This window comes from Gymnogyps californianus, chromosome 9, assembly GCF_018139145.2.
Source record: "Gymnogyps californianus isolate 813 chromosome 9, ASM1813914v2, whole genome shotgun sequence".
Taxonomy (NCBI): Eukaryota; Metazoa; Chordata; class Aves; order Accipitriformes; family Cathartidae; genus Gymnogyps; species Gymnogyps californianus.
Window position 1 is genome coordinate 24,416,364 of NC_059479.1, and position 16,682 is coordinate 24,433,045.

At 49.5% G+C, this 16,682-nt stretch overlaps 1 protein-coding gene across 1 annotated transcript; it reads left to right on the plus strand.

Moving 5' to 3' along the window:
- The first annotated feature begins 1,344 nt into the window (after positions 1-1,344).
- On the plus strand, positions 1,345-12,234 carry AIFM1 (apoptosis inducing factor mitochondria associated 1). Its single transcript, XM_050901863.1, has 11 exons — positions 1,345-1,394; positions 3,068-3,152; positions 3,811-3,887; positions 5,109-5,217; positions 5,919-6,026; positions 7,082-7,170; positions 7,251-7,391; positions 7,941-8,083; positions 9,931-10,055; positions 10,640-10,836; positions 12,006-12,234. The coding sequence occupies exons 2-11, from the start codon at positions 3,077-3,079 to the stop codon at positions 12,075-12,077; spliced, it is 1,137 nt and encodes a 378-aa protein (XP_050757820.1). The 5' UTR covers positions 1,345-1,394; positions 3,068-3,076; the 3' UTR covers positions 12,078-12,234.
- The last annotated feature ends 4,448 nt before the right edge of the window (positions 12,235-16,682 follow it).

Below are 16,682 nucleotides of genomic sequence, written 5' to 3' on the forward strand. Positions count from 1 at the left end.
GGTCTCCTTTCAGAATACAATTACAGAAAAATATGCCTTGGCATTATAGGGAACTTTACTTTCTTATGAACTGTTCACTGAATGGCCAGTGCAGAGTTTTGTTTGGTCTTGCTCCCAAGTTGATTTGCGTTCTTAAAGAAGACATGCAGCTAGAGCAAACACTTAGCAGTTTGTATTTTCCAAATAATTTTGAAAATCATTTTCTGATTTGAATGATACCCAGGCCATATCAATTCTCCTGGTGTTTTGAATAATCTTTTGGCTATGTCCCTCTTGCTAGCTCAGCAAACTGTCACTTACTGTAAAACCTGAATGTTGGATCTCCAGTGCATTGTTTGGCCAGAGTAGAGGCCAAGCATGATTTTGCTATCCTGAATGTACTGTACAGAGAACGTCCTGATCTTATATGAAGCTTCTGAAATTGTGTATTGAATGCTGGAAGTGAACTTTGTGGGTGTTTGACTTTGCAACCACTTCACCCAGCTGTGCAAATGTAAGCAGCATTCTAAAATAGATCAATTTATAAAATGAAGCTCTTTGAGAGTCTGCTGGACAAGTAGCACCTGTTCAGAGTAAGGCTTGAAACCTGTTAACAGGCTGTCCAGATAGTGGTATTTCAAGCTTGTTATGTAGATCATTCTTATTCTTAACGTCTTAAACCAGAGAAAAGTAGATCTGTAATAGAGGAGCTAAAGCCATGTGATAGAAGCTGTGCTACTGGCCTGTTCCAAAACTCTGCGATTGCCATTGAGCTCAGCTGTGCAGATCTAGCTTCGAAAAAATAATTTGCTGAAATCTGACAGTTTGATTTGTGCAGGGAGCCAGCTTTGAGTGCAGCAGCAGCATGGTTCTTGGGAAGTATATTGGGGTGGAAGGGAAGGGGAGGAGAAGGTGTTTGAAGGGCAGTTTGCCAAAGGAAGTCTGTATGTGAAAGGCGTCTGGTGCCATACCCTGTTCTTTGGGGCTGGGCCGTTTTCCCTGCTGTATTTGCAGTAAGCTGTCCAATCTGTCACCTGCAGCTCCGGGAGCTCGCCCTGAGGTCCCATCTCACGTTCCTTTCCTGCTGATCGGTGGAGGAACTGCTGCTTTTGCTGCTGCCAGATCCATTCGGGCTCGTGACCCTGGTGCCCGGGTAAGGGATGCCCTGTTCTAGAGCAGACCTGTGTGGATGACTGAATACCGTGCTTGCTTCAGAGCCTCTGTCATATGTTTTGCCGTTTGCCTGGCATCGGTACAGCTGATGTGTTTAATGACCAATTAAAGGTGCTGATTGTGTCTGAAGATCCTGCCCTGCCCTATATGCGTCCACCTCTTTCCAAAGAACTGTGGTTTTCAGATGATCCAAATGTGACAGAGACTCTGCGATTCAAACAGTGGAATGGCAAGGAGAGGAGGTACGTGTCACTTACGGGTAGCAAGGGCGAAGGAGAGTGTTTAATGAAAAGTTGACGATGATCAGAGTGTTCTTGTGAGAGAGCCACTGCAGAGCTCTGAAGGACGCCAGAGTGCAGGGTGGACAAATCACTGAATAGATTTCTGTGTTTGTGTCTGCTGTGAAGAGAGCCCTGGGGTGTGCGTGTGTCTGTGTGCATTGTTGCTAGGCTGATCGAAGAAGGGACAGAGCATTGTATGCTGCGTGCAGAGCTCGTGTGTTGTTTTGCAGTGGAGTAGCTGACTACCTTGGGGAGTCCGCGAGACTCCACGATGTAGGCTGCGGACTCGCGGAGCGTGGCTTCCCAGAGATGCTGAGATGTTACAAACAAGTCAGTTGAGCATTAAGGAGCAGACTGAAAGGTGTGGCAGTGCTGGCGGTTGTCAAGAGGAGTGCTGCTTCACACACGAGAGTTAGCTCGGTACTTAATACCTCTTGAACCTTGCTGTGATTCCCTTAGACATATACCACCGCTGGCAGAAATCCTGTGAAATAAGTTAATAGTAAAGGTGAGGGTATAGCTTCGCAGTTTAGAGCAGAGCTCCAGGGATCCTGGCTCACGTTTGATCCTTGTGACTTTCGTGATAAAGCCTTACTGATCTAAACCCTTGAACTTTAACCGTGTGAAGACCCTAATTCTTAAAAACAGATAAATAAGAATTCTGGAGCTTGTTATGGATGCATAGAGTTGTCTTTGTATCATTGGTAATTGCTGAATAGCTGGTATCACAGAGAAAGTGGAACCCATTTGATAATGGAGCTTTTTTCAGTATATATTTCCAGCCGCCGTCATTCTATGTGCCTGTTCGTGATCTGCCTTTTGTAGAAAATGGTGGAGTAGCAGTTCTCTGTGGCAAGAAGGTGGGTACAGCACTAGCTGTTGTTCTAGCATCATACAGTTCTTCCCAAGCAGAGCCTATGCTCTAAGCTGAAACTAAACAACTGTAGATGGTGGTGCGGAGGGTTGGCTGAGGAGGAGAACGTGTACAAGTTTGGGAAAAGTGTATGATGAAGCAGGGACTATGCTAATCTTAAGGACAGCATGAGTGAAGTTTGAAAATGGGAGAAGCTATAAGGAATAGTAGTGAGCTGAGGGAAGATGAGGAAGAGGGAAGGCTAAGCTTAGAGTTTGGGCATGGGACAAGAATACGTAGAGCTTAGAGACAGGGTGTGACAAAAGGGGAACCAGGCTATATATCAGTCAGAGGGTGAGGTAAGGAGAGTAGAGTGATCTGAGTAGCGGGTTATAATGTGAGCAAGAGCGTTGTGCAGAGGCAGCAGGAAGGTGGAAAAGTTTATGGTGAGGCTTCTAGTATATTTGCTTCCTCAGTTTTTTATATGTTGCTAAAATAAGATTTCAGTGACTCGTCTTACTGCTGAACTACGCTAGGTATCTGAGTCCATTTCTTAGACTCAGATCCTGGGAAGATCAACCTGATCTATGATGGCTGCCAAAGAAGTTGTCTCAATTCCTACTTCCAGTCTTCTCCCTTCCCCCCTCCCACCTCCCCTAAACTTTAAGGTGGGAGAATATTACTTCCAAGTCTGCTTCTCTAATCAATAGTCTGTGCAGTTTAACTCGAACGGCCTACAGTGCATGGAAGCTTGAGCTCTCCTGCTTGTTTAATTTTGCAGGTTGTGCATATGGATGTTAGAGGCAACATAGTGAAACTCAGTGATGGTACCCAGATATCCTATGACAAATGTCTAATTGCCACTGGTAAGTTGTTGGGGTTTTTCGCTTTGTTCTTTGTCTTGTGCCAGGCTTTTTATTTCAGTGGCATTTGTCTGACAAGGAAGTTTTTGCAGTATGTGTCAGACACTTGGTAGAGCAGTCACCTGAAGGACGGTCATACAGACAACCATGCTATTGGGTTTTTCACCTGCCTCGCGTCAGCCAGCTTCTCTGGGACGTTCAAAGTTTTGCCCTGTGAAAAGCAGCAGGGAAGGAGGAAAAGGTGACTTCCCTAGCAGCTCAGTAAAGGAACTCCTGTACAGGCCAGCCTCTTCAAATCCTGCCTGTAGCAGCAGCAAGCAGAACAACCAGCTCTTGCTTGGGCAGAACACTGCTCCAGCATCTAACCCTAGCAGTTCTGCAGCCCTCTGTGGTTAAAGTGGAACTGGCTGTCTCCAGTCAGTGGAGCAAGGGGTATAGCATTGGAGCTTTTTCCCCTGGGTGACTGTTGGGTCACCTGCTGCTCACACAGAAGGTCTTTCATGTTAAAAACTCCAGACAGCAACAGGGAATAGAGCATATTGTAACAGTTTGGAAAGCACAGTCCAGATTAAAGGTAGCTTTGCATTGTCTGGATAGCCAGTGACATGGCCATGGTATCATTAGTCTCTCTTTCTCTCTCTTTCTCCCCCCTTGTCCTCAGGTGGTTCCCCAAGGAACCTACCCGCCATTGAAAGAGCAGGAAAAGATGTACAACAAAGGCTGACACTGTTCCGAAAGGTAATCTCCAGGTGCTGCTAGTCCTGGGGTGAGGTTGGAAAAATCAGAGCCACTCCCACTATTTTCAGCTTTCTAACTCTTCTGCTTTGGGCCCAGGACAGCCTTGCCTTGGCAGCTGCTTCCCTCAGCTGGTAACCAGGAGTCCCTTTGCTATTTATTCCTTTTCCCTAGGCAGGTGAACAGGGTAGAGTCTACTAGACCACTCGTCTGCTTGCCTCAGGCCCGAGAGCTGTAATAATGTGTGATTTAAAAATTTTTTTTAGGGTTTTTTGTTTTTTTTTTTTTTTCTTAGTTTCCCTCCTATATGACTTTGCTGCACCTTCCAGGCCTTTTAAAAACATGAGCAATGTAAGCTCTGCAAGTCGGTCTGGACTGTAAGCAGTGTGTGCCTTCAGGACCATGAGTAGACACAGGAAGCTAGCTTTAGTACTCCAGCCTGACACCCCTCTTGAGTAAGTGTATGCCACAGTTCTGCAGCACACGGGCAAGAGCCTGGCCTTTGGCCTGAGACAGGACAGAGACTGCTCTCATGCTCTGAAATTTTAGCTGAGTATGAAGTTGAGCATTCGTGTTAGCTCTTGGATTGGCTTAGATCGTTTTCTGATGAACTAATAAACTGATATCCATGCCTCCTTCGTGGCACTACTTCACCTTCGTCCTGTGCCTTGGGACAAAGTGAATAAAAGTTGGTCAATGGTCTTCTGGTTTTCGCTGTAGAGTTGCTTTTTGTTGACAAACTCCACTTCCCTTGAAAACATGGGATTTGGAACAGGCATGCAACCTTCTCCTTAGTCTAGTTCCGGGAATGAATCAGGAATAAGAAGCCGTATGGGAACTTTCTGCTCTGTGCTGGACTTCCCCTAAGGTCTGGTCTGCTCAGCTGTGGGAAGGGAAAGATGGATGACGTGAGCTGTGGCATCCTTGTAGTACTGTATGTGCTGTAGTACATTTGCATCTAGAAATTTCACTGTAATTGCTCTTGAAAGTTAGGGGAAAACGCAGGAATCTGAGATTGCCTGGACAGGGAAAAGCTTGCACAAACATTAGGAAGCTAGAGAGTTTTTTCTGTGCAATAGACAAACAGGAGGAAGGAGAAACATGTTTCCCTTTCTAAGTTGAGGGGAGAGTTGCTCTTATTTCAAAGGGAGAAATTGGAGTAAAATACCTTCTGCTGCCATTCCTGTTTGAGGATATTTGAAATGGGAATAAATCTTCTTTCAGATTGAGGACTTCAAAAGTCTGGAGAAGATTTCAAGAGAAGTCAAGTCCGTCACAATTATTGGTGGTGGTTTTCTCGGCAGTGAGCTGGCCTGTGCTCTGGGAAGAAGAGGTAAGTGTGCTTCTGCAGGCAGCTTGTCTTCAGCTGACACCTTGACAGAAGTGATAGACGTTGAATGTAAGCAGCCTGACATTATAAACTTCTTTCTCATTCCCCGAGTGCTGAGTTTTTGCACAGGCTTGTGGTTTGCCTGAAATAACCTTAATGCACGTGTGTGTTTTGGTGGCTATATGGCCTGACCTGGTTTTCCATTTTCTCTCTCATTAGCTGTCAAGCAGCCCCTGACCACAAAGGTTTTTGTAAGTTGGGCTCCCTGGAAGCTCTGCAGGCCAGTGCATGTTGCAAAGTCATTCCACCCTGTAAAAAGTTATATTTGCTCTCTCAGTGCTAAAAGGCCACCCTAAAACTATTATTTCAAAGAGGTTGTGAACAATGGGATTCTTACTGTCAGGTGCATGCAGCTTTTTGAGTAGTGTCTTTGTGGTAATTTTTCTAATAAGGGAAGTTTTCTCCAAAATACTAAACATTTTACTTAGAAGTCTGCTGTCTGTTATCCTAGAGTTTGCAGGTGTATGTGAAAGTGGTCAGTCACTTTGTGACTCCTGTGGAAAATCTGGGAGCCAGAACTCCCGGTTTTAGAAACTTCTGTCAAGCTCCTTGCGTAAAGTAAAGCATATGCTTGTGTCCTGAAGTCTGTGCTGCTGCTCTTTAGCCATGGGTTGTAAGCAGCCTGCTCTTTGCTTTCCTTTCAGCACGAACCAGAGGCCTGGAGGTGATTCAGCTGTTTCCAGAGAACGGCAATATGGGCAAAGTCTTGCCTGAATATCTGAGCAACTGGACCACAGAGAAAGTCAGAAGAGGTGAAGCTGCGCTTCAGTGCTCCTCTGCGGGTGGCAGAGCTCTGGTGTTTAGGCCAGTGGCTGTTGTGTAGCTCTTCCCTGTGAAATACAGCTCTCTGCTTGTTTTGTCACTGGAGCCCCAGGAAGACAGGGTCCCTTGCGAGGTGGCCCAGGCGCGGAACAGAGCAAGTTGCAGTTCAGGCAGCTTGGGTAGGACAGAGCTGCCATGAATCTCTGGCGGCTTAGCAGTTCCTCTGGGAAAGCCAAGCAAATCGGCACGCTGATGCCAGTGAGGTTTTCCCTCTGGCTGTTCCTGCACAGAATAATCCCTAGTACCATACTTGCGAGTTACTTTTAACGGCCTCTGTAATCTGGAACCAAAGTTGTCTTATGGTAACTGCCTGTTCTCTTCTGAGTTGCTCTAGCCGCAGATAATTTTACTTCTTACAGCCTAATGCAGTCAGCCTAGAGTCCCTTTGAGAGAAGGGTTGTGTAGCCCCATGCCTTATGCATATACCTTTGTAAGGCCAGCTGCTGTGGTCTTCAGCTGATAAAGTTGATAAGATCTGAGATACCTTTTTTCCATTGGCTGTATTAAGTGCAGAATATATTCCTCTGCATTGGTAAGTGGAGTGGGGACAGAGGGAGGAGGGATATAGGTGGGCTGCAGATTGCAGGGCCCGATAACCCACAGGTCTGAGTGACTTTCTTTTGTTTATGGAAGCTGCCTTGTCGGACCTCTGGGTCTCGCTGTGACAGAGCAATAGGTAACTGAATGTCCTTCCAGCCTGAAAACCTGTCTTGGGGAGTTCTTGTGGATGTGACCTTGTCATCATATGAGACACGTACTTTTGATTGTCGTTTAAGTAGCTCTTTCAAACTTTTTAGCTGGGTTTCTTTCTCCTCATGCTTCACTCAAAACTGTACTGGCACATGCAGCAAAGATAAGGTGGCCTCTCCCTTGGTTCCTAACCTGGCCCCTGCTCTGCCTGCATCTGTTTGCACCAAAGATGCCTGCTTCAACTGAAATCTCTCTACCCTGAGCAAGCAGTTATGCTTCCTATGTTTGTTTCCAGAGGGTGTTAATGTCATGCCTAACGCTGTGGTCAAGTCTGTCTCTGTCTGTGGCAATCGGCTGGTGATTAAACTGAAAGACGGCCGAAAGGTAAATTTAAAAGCAGGGAGCGGGTAAAGTTTGCAGGGGCATTGAGAGAATTAAGATGATAATTATGAATTCCCAAACAGGTGGAGACGGATCATATTGTGGCTGCGGTAGGGCTGGAGCCTAACGTGGAGTTAGCGAAGTCAGCTGGGCTGGAGGTGGACTCTGACTTTGGAGGGTTCAGGGTGAATGCGGAGCTGCAGGCACGCTCCAATATCTGGGTGGTGAGTATGTGCAGAGGAGTCTTCTGTCTGCTGGTTATGCTGATGCAATCGGAACACGCAGAGTTATGGGGGCTGGTATACCGCGATTAGGTGAATGGGGCAAAAAATAGCAAGTAATGAGACCAATTGTAGTGCAGATCCTGCCGGCAGCCATGGAGTCTGTTGATGCACCACGGCACGCTTTGTTGCTGTGGTAACGACTGTGCGAGTTTTTGAATATTTATGCTGTGTAAGAGGAGCTGGGGTAACCTAAAGATAGCACGGATTGCTCCATTGCGTAAGAGTCCCTTTGGTGGGAGTCGAGACTTTGATTCCTCTGGAAAAATGTACCCGATGCTGTCTTATTTTTCCAAAGATCGGTGAAAAATGCTGAGAAACTGGGACTTGTGTAGCCTGGGGAGTGGGATAAGGTAGTGGTGGTGTTTGGGGTTTGTCAGAAAAACTCAGTTCATAGTTCCACTTTGTTCTCTTCCGATGCCTTTTTTGTTTGTGCATTAATTTAAGCTTTCGATGTCAATGTTCAGTCCTCACTGAATGATTCTTTTTAAGGCAGGGGATGCTGCCTGCTTCTATGATATCAAACTAGGTAGGAGACGTGTAGAGCACCATGATCATGCTGTGGTGAGTGGAAGACTAGCTGGAGAAAACATGACAGGAGCTGCGAAGCCCTACTGGCATCAGTCCATGTTCTGGTAACGTTGATTTCTTCTTCTGCTATTTCTTATTTGGCCACATTGCAGGAGCTATGACAAGATACACCTTGTAAAGGTTTCTGTTTCCTGAGTGTAGCGAAACTACTTCAGCAAATACCTTGTACAGCTGCTTGTTCCCAGAAGCTCAGGGAGTGGGAAGGCATTTGAGCATTCGCTGCTCTGCACTGACCTCTCTGAAATGTTTTTCCTTCCTGCAGATCCCAGTTTCTCCCTGAATGAGTCCCATTCAGCAAAGCAAGTAGCAATAAAGAGCAGCCCCTTTCCTCAGCGCAGCCTCTTTCCTCAGCACAGCCTAATTTACAGGTTGAACTTCGCAGCAGCTTTTTTGTTACAATTATCTGAAGTTCCCCAGCACAATCTGTTGGTTTCAGTTGTGTTGCACCTTTGCTGACTAGCCGAACTGATGCTTTGGTGGCAACACATCGCTGCATCCAGGAGTGTATGTGAAAGTTTGTTGTTTTCCAGAGAGAGCTATCGAGAAAATGGGCAGTTCTGCTGTATCTTTTTGAAGTTCTTTTCAAAACAAACAAAAAAAACCACAAAAAAAAAAAATCCCAAGGCCTGTTAGCTCAAGAATTTAAAGTTAGCAGGAGTTTAAATATGGAGAAAAGAGTTTTACTTTTCTTGGAGAAATCCCCTCAAAAATAGTTATGTATGACTTACTGTCACTTACCTGAACACTTGATCTATACTGCATGGACTCTGCACCCAGAAGAGTTTCTCACTTCACTTTTAAACAAGGACACAGAAGCATCCGTTTCAATTGTGTGTTTTTCTTCAGGGTACTCTGACCATGACAGAGACGCAGGCAGTTGGGGCACTGTGAGTTGCAGTCTTGTGTTTTGTTGCCGGCTGTTAACTCTGGGGGTTTGCCAGCCCTCGCTGAGCGAGACTTCCTTCTCCGGTGCTAAAAAGCTGGCAAACGGCAGGGACTCCTCTTACGTTGTTTCAGGGTGTTCAGGATCCCTCCTGAGCTCTGACTCATGCTGCTGGGTGCCTGGTCTGGTTAGCTGGCCTATTGTTGGTATTCCTTTCAGTAACCCCGCTCGGTGCTGGAGGATTCTGGCGGGAAGGTAGTGATGTACATACAGAGATATCCAAATTGGTTTGTGCGCTGCATCTGTTTCCTCAGCATAGTGAGGAATGCTTTTGACACGTGGTACTTACTGGGCCCCAAACACAGCTGCTTTGACTCCTAGAAGCACCCCAGTTCAAATTCAGCAGGTGCCCAGTTCAAGGAGGTGTTACAGCAATGTGTTCTTTAATCTTCTTTAAATGCTCTCTCTAATTGTCTGTGCCACAAAGTGTAGTGCTTATAACTCAGCATTGCCAGAAGTTTGGTCAAATGGTCTTATTAGGACCCGGAGGAACACTTGCTCCTACCCCAGCTCTGTCTCCTAGCCCCATTGGTACTAAGCAAGCAACATAGTAGGTGCTTGCAAAAATCTTCTAACTGCGTCCCGACACTCACATTTGAATGCTGAGGTCAGATGTGTGACTTCCTAAAGGGTCGAGATACATGCAGCTCTTGGAATCCACCCAGCTTCCTTCAAGGGAGCAGGCCTTAAGTATTTTCAGTTTTTGTTCACTGAACTGGTTTCTTCTGAAATTGATGGCCTTAAGACTTGCTGTGTCTTGACTCCTTGTTCCACCCTAACGTGTGCAGAAGAGACTAATGTGTGTCAGTCAGCCTGCGTACCATGATCTCTCTCGCACAACACTGTCATTGAGGATTTGGGGCTGGATGGAATTGCTTTGTATTTGTCTCACTAATGCTACAAATGATTTTTTTTTTTTTTTTCTTCCCCCCCCCCCCTCATTCCTAGGAGCGATCTGGGTCCTAACGTAGGGTACGAAGCCATTGGCCTCGTTGACAGTAGTTTGCCAACAGTAGGAGTCTTTGCTAAAGCAACAGCAAAAGACACACCGAAAAGCGCAACGGAGCAATCAGGTAGGGCTGTAGTCACGCTTGGGAGCTGCCTGCGTGCACGAAGGTTTTTGTGTCTCGCTCTGTGTAGCGGCCGCAGAGTCAGTCTGATCTCACTGTAGAGCACTAGGAGACATCAATCGGTTTGCATCTTTTCTAGACCAAGCTTTAAAGGCTGGTTTTGGTATTAAAATGTGATTAAAACGTAACGTTCCTCCAAGAAGACATCACGTAACTCATTTACCAGAATTAAAACTCTTTTTCCCAGTGAAGCTTAATTTCCTCCATAGCGATAAAATGATCAGGTTTTGCACAAAAGAGACTGTGTGGATCTAAGCATATTTATGTTGTATATGCTGCCTGGAAGAAGTAGACTGCTCTGTCTTTGGCATTTGGGGATGGAAGTTGGGAATTGTCAGTGTTGTGCTGCACGTTGGGATTGCTTCATTCTCGTGTTACTGAAACTTAACTTTTGCTGGACGCAACTCAAAGAAAAACACCTCGGTCTCTTACAGAACCCTGCTCTTTAGTCTGCTTTCACTGTCACGGGCAAATAGCTGCTGCTTTTTTCTGCACTGGATGTTTGATATCTCATATCTTTGCATTAGGGACAGGTATTCGATCAGAGAGTGAAACAGAAGCAGAAGCCTCCGAAGTTCACATTTCTCCAAGCTCTTCACCAGCTCCTCAAGTTCCAAAGCAAGGAGAAGATTATGGCAAAGGTGTCATTTTCTACCTCAGGGATAAAGTTGTGGTAGGAATCGTGTTATGGAACATCTTCAACAGGATGCCTATTGCTCGAAAGGTCAGTGCAGGGCTAGTATGCTGAACAGTGAGGCTTGCTTAGATCGGGGATTTTCTTGTGGAAAAATCAATCTACCAATTTAAAATGAGGATAAATACATGCAGATGCTCTTTCTGGAGCAGAGCTGTGCAATATCCAGCGGTAGCCCTGTCTCGGGTGAATTATGGGAGATGTCCTTGTGCTTTTCTGCCTGTTTGTTCAAAATCCTTGCAGAAACAACTCGAATCAGGTTTATGCTTCAAGCCTTGCCTTTGCATGGCTGAAATCTCAGGTCTGTAGTAAGTACAGGCAAGAATCACATGCAACTGAGCATCAGAGTGAAATGTCCTATTTTTGTGCTACTTTGTCTGATGTACAAGTGTCTAAAACAGTCTTAAACATCTATCATCCTAGATACACAGCCACAAAAAGTCAGGGTTAGAAGCAGCCTTGAGTAGGTGCTTAGTCTGTCTCCATCCCCCATAGTCTGTCTCCATCCTCCAAGGTAAGATCAGCTATACTTAGGTCATTTTTTTTAACATCTTTGGAGAATTTCGGTAGTTTAAACTATGAGAGTGATTCCACACTATCCCCAGGTGATCTGTCCCAAAATGAACTATTCTTAATGTTGGTATCCAATCTGAAGCTTTCATGGTGCAGTTTAAGCCTGTTACTTCTCCCATCCCCATGAAAGAGAGATCCTTTCCTTCCCTTAGCAGCCCTTCCTCTAAATCAGAGCGCCAAGCACGTACAGGATCCTTGCCCTCTTAGTCTCGTTGCCTAAAAGATTTGCAAGTTTTCAGCCACTTCTACTGGCTCCTCTAAGTCAGTGCAAAGAGCCTGGCTCGTCCTCTCAGAGTCGAGATGAAGCACTTCTTGAAGATACTCGTTCTGCCCGGCTGTAAAGGGAAACCCAGACAGCAGAAACAAATCCTACAGGGACGGTGAGGCTGGCTTTAACTCCAGCCATTCCTGTAGGCAGATAATGCTACATTTAAGACTCACCTATAAATTGGGCTGTAGTAAGTACTGATGTCGTGTTGTGGACTGCCTGAGTCGGTGAGTTGTCGTCAGCAGAGCTTCAGAGAGGATCTGAGAAATTCTTCACGTTGGCTGGTGACCACGCACGGTCTCACAGCGCTGGCTGTTTGTAGCGTGTGCAGGTTGTAATGCGTTCTTCCTTCCTTCAGATCATCAAAGATGGGGAGGAGCACGATGATCTCAACGAAGTAGCGAAGCTTTTCAACATCCACGAAGACTGAACTCCCGAACGGGAACACCGCAGTAGGAGTGAGTAGGGCAGCGGGGGCTGCTGGCTGCGTGCACCCCTTCATCTCGGACAACTTCCTCTGACTACTTGTGAATATTTCCAGTCACCTAGAGTTCTAACGTTTGCACCAATAAAGTCAGATTGTTCTAAGTTAAATGCCTTCTTCCTGCACCCCTGCGCTGCTAGTTTTGGAAGGGGAGTACGCTGCCTGCGGTTGTCGGTTTTTTTTTCCCTTGTATCGACAACGGAGAAGCCTGCAGAGCTACCTCTTTTCTTGCAGCGCTTCCCAGCTGGTGAGCTTGCAGGCCTGCTGGCTAGCTGCGTGGAGGGCTGTGCTCTTGGCAGCAAGCGCTGCCTGTGTCGGAAAAGTACATCCCGACGGGATGGAGTAGTACGGGATGCAGCGGCTCCCGTGTAAGCTGGCGTTTGAAGCCAGGTGCCTGCTCCAGCCTGGTGACCGGTGTAAGATGGGGTATAGAAGGGGTGGGAAGAACAAGGAGAGAGGCTTAGAGTTGCTAAGGCAGGAGATAAGGGACTAAATAATGAGAGCGTGGAGGAGGAGCACTAATGCGGGTTTGGGGAGCGCTAACGCGGGTTTGGGAAGCACAAGCTGAAGCGGGTGGGGAGAACCAGTCACTGGTGATGCTGGACCCAGGGCGTGTGATGGCGTCGGGAGCGAGTTACCAGCTCTCCAGCCGCCACGTGGGAGTTTCTGTTCACGCTGCGCTCTCGGCTGCGTGTGCCGGGTAAAAGGGACGGAGGAACGGGCCGCGGCGCTGCACGGTGGGGTGGGAGTCGGAGGGAGAGGCGGCGTTTCACCGGGCACTTGGAGAGAGGTTGATGCCTGTGGCACGCGAGGGGAAGGGTGTGCAGCTGAGGGTCTGTAGGCTGCCCCTGCCTGCCCTGCCACAGGAGCTCCCCAGCGTTCCCAGCAAGCTCATCCCGTGGTCTGCGATTGTTTCTGCTTCGGCCGGAGCTGTTTCTTGGCGTGAGGAGCTGATCCGTCAGCTGCAGGGAAGGTGAGTGCCGCAGACCTTCAGCCGCCAGGCCAAGGCCTCCAGTGCTGCAAAAAGCTGAGCTGGCATCCTCCGCGCTGCTACGGTTGAGGCAGGGGCAGGTAATGACCGAGTTGCTCAGCCGTGGCCTTTCTCCTTGCTGAATGCTTGCTGCTGACCGGGGTATCGAGTTTTTCAGGCTTCCTGCTCTCGCCAGCCGACACCTTGGGCCACTTTCGACTCAGTTTTGCCTCTGTCTTTTCTCCTCCTTTAGCCTTCTGTTGCGATCTTTGGACTTCCAGTTTTCTGAAGTGGCTCTGATTGGTGCCAATGCCCTCGTGACCTTGTCCAAAACAACCTCCAGCTTGTTTCTTGCCCTCCAGCTCCCCTTCCCATTCTCTGCTCACTTCTCCTTGAAGCCTCTCTGCATCATTTCTAAGGACTTGAACTTTTTGGGTCTCGATGACTTTCTGCAGTGATTCACTTCTTTTAAGATCAAATCTTTCCTTCCTAAAATGCAGCACCCCTGGGGTAACCCTGATGCCCCTGCGCTCACGTTTGCTGTGCTCTCCATGCCGGAGAAGCGAGCTAGCAGCTGCGGGGGGGATGAGGGTGCAGCCGGCCGTTGTGCCCCTGCCCTTGGGCTGCAGGACAGGCAGGGAGTCGCCATGGAAAAGTGTCCGTGGTTTCACCTTGGCTCTCCTTAAGCGACCTGTTTGTGCAGACGAGTGTGATCTCCTGCAAAGCTTGTGTCCTGGGGGCAGCCCTGCCCTTGGGTGACCTCCCCAGGTCCCCCAGCCCTCGCTGCACTGGCTTGCACTCCTGGGTGTTGCATGCTCCTGCGCACGCCACCCCAGCTACGTCCTCCTCGTCATCCCTGCGAAGCCTCCGATGCTCCCTGCTTCCCTGCTCCTGCGGGCAGTTGCTTCTGCCTTTGATCTTGGCTCTGAAATGTTTGATGGCCATTTGCCTCAAGCTGGCTTTTTGAAGCTGGGCGGAAATTTAATTGTGCTGTTAAAACACAATGCTTGCAGAGAAAAGGGCTGGATGAGGAACTGCTCCTTACCCGCCGCGTGGCTACTGCCGCAAACAGTGAGCGCTCCTTTCCACTTTGCCTCCTGGGTCTGCCATGCAAGTACGCTGATCTTTCACCGGCACTTGTACGAAAATCCCCTTTACCCGAACCAGTGCATGTTCTCCTCCAGACTGAGCTTGTTTTCCGTGCGTGCACAGACCCCGGAGCCCGGCTTCTGCAAGGGTCCCGCGGCAGGGCTAGCCCCATGCATCACCAGCATCACCTGGGAGCTGCGACCTGGAGGAGCAGAGGAGCAGGGCTTGGCCGTGGAGCCGGCCGGGGTATGGCCTCTCCCACCAGTATTTCTGCAGGTGAGTGCGCAGGCACCAGCGCTGAGCCGGGCGCAGCCGTGGCGGGGCCCTGGGAAGGGGATCGCTGCCCGCTCCAGCACGAGGGCTGCAGCCCGGGAGAGCCCAAGGATGAGCGGTAGCACGTGCCCGTGGTGCCTTCTTTCGGGTCAGCTGGTCCAAAAGCAGAGCGAGCAGTGCTGCGAGGCTGGGCTTGTTCACGGGATAGATTCGCTTCTCCCCGGGGTCTTTGGTTTGGCACAGAGAGGTGTGGTGAGAAAGCACAGCCGGCAAGCAAAACACAGACAGGCACTCACGCACGTGTTGCTGCAGGGGCCGGCTGTGCGCACAAAAGTGCACGTGCATGCACACACACACACGCGTGCGTGCATGCATGCACAAACTCCCACTGCTGCAGGGGCCAGCTCGGCGTGTGCACATCCTCCTCGCCGCCCCAGCCAGCTGTGCTCTTGCACTCCCATCGTTGCTACCACTGCCTATGTGCACGCACACCCACCCCACCACCGCCACAACCCCCCTGCACACCCACCCTGCCTGCCTGCGGGCCGGGCCCAGCCAGCCGGGTGCAGGGCTTAGGGAGAACTCTCTTCCCTCACCCTCGTACCAGTTAGTCTTTATCATACGAAATCGTATGAACTTTCTTGAGACGCAGCCGGTGTACGTTGTATTCTGCGCAGTGAAGGTTCAGTCAGCACGCCTAAAGGACCCCAGCTCATTGCAAGGAGGTGGCGGCCAGCCCCCAGCCTGAAGTTAAGCACCTTCGCTTCTTGGAAGCTTAAAGCCATCCACGAAGAATAAAGGGCACCCCTGGACTGCCCAGATCACGCCAGCATCCCAGCCCCGCCAGCACCTCTGCCAAGCCCTCCCCTCATCTGGTGTCACAGGTCAGTAACTGCAGCAGGACCAGGGATGCCTGGATCAAGAAAAAAGCGGAGGGATGATGATGCTGTAGAATTAGAGCTGCTTTGCAGAACAGTTTTGTGTCTGTGTGTGTGTGTGTGTGTGTCTGTGTCTGTGTGTGTGTGTGTGTGTTGTGTCTGTGTGTGTGTGTGTTTGTGTCTGTGTTTGTGTCTGTGTGTGTGTGTCTGTGTGTGTGTGTCTGTGTGTGTGTGTCTGTGTGTGTGTGTCTGTGTGTGTCTGTGTCTGTGTCTGTGTGTGTCTGTGTGTGTCTGTGTGTGTCTGTGTGTGTGTGTGTGTGTTGTGTGTGTCTGTCTGTGTGTGTCTGTGTGTGTGTGTCTGTGTGTGTGTGTCTGTGTGTGTGTGTCTGTGTGTGTGTCTGTGTGTGTGTCTGTGTGTGTGTGTCTGTGTGTGTGTGTGTGTCTGTGTGTGTCTGTGCGTGCCTGTGTCTCTCTGCGTGCCTCTGTGTGTGTTTTCCACACCTCTGGCACGCAGACCCCCACCCACGCACCCCCCTTCCCTCCCTCCTCCTCCGTGCCATGCCTGGCTGTGCGTGTGCCCCCAGCCCTTGCTCCCGCACACCCCTTCAGTGCCTCCTGCACACGCGCTGACACGTGGGGAGCTGTTTTGGGGTTCAGGTCCCTATGGAGGCTGAGCCATCCCTGTGCCCTCGGAGGGCACCCTGGGCTGGGGAGCGGGGAGAAACAGGTTTAAAATGGCTCTGTCCAAGGCACGGTTCGAGGCCAGGCACAGCTCACCGGCCATCAGCGGTGGCGTTTGGGCACAGCCGGGCTCGGCCGCAGAGCTTCCATTCCCAGCGTGAGGCCAGAAGCGGGGGTCTGTGTACTGGGAGGAGCAGCCACGTCCCCTCACCAGCTTTTCTGGCTCAGCCACGTCCCCCTGGCTCCACAGCGCAAAAACGCATCGCTGCCGGCTGAGGCACCACCGCAGCCGGCGCCTGCCCCCGTGCCCGGCCCCGGCGCTGCTCTGGGCAGGCAGCCTTGCTGTCTCCCCTTGCTGACCCACAGGCTCGGGCCATCACGCAAGGAAACCTGCCCGCAGCAGGCAGCGGCCACGGGATAAGGAAGAAAAGGCAGGAGACGGGGGGCCTGATGCAGGTTTTTTCTGTACATCAGTGTTTTTGACACCACAGCCTGTTGCTGCTTATAATAAAACAGAAATCAGAAAGAGCAACCAGAATACACACCCAAAGGCAAAAAACCCTCGGCTTCAACAAGGCGCTGCCTGGCCCCCAGGAGGGGAGGCCGGCGGCTGGGAGTCCAAGGGGAAGGGGTAACACCTGCCCTGGCTGGGAAGAAACA

Bases quoted from the DNA above. Each gene is read 5' to 3' on its own strand.
- AIFM1 (XM_050901863.1), top strand. From the start codon at position 3,077: ATGGATGTTAGAGGCAACATAGTGAAACTCAGTGATGGTACCCAGATA. The intron at 3,888-5,108 runs GTAATCTCCAGG...ATCTTCTTTCAG, and splicing joins GGCTGACACTGTTCCGAAAG to ATTGAGGACTTCAAAAGTCT. The intron at 8,084-9,930 runs GTAACGTTGATT...CCTCATTCCTAG, and splicing joins TGGCATCAGTCCATGTTCTG to GAGCGATCTGGGTCCTAACG.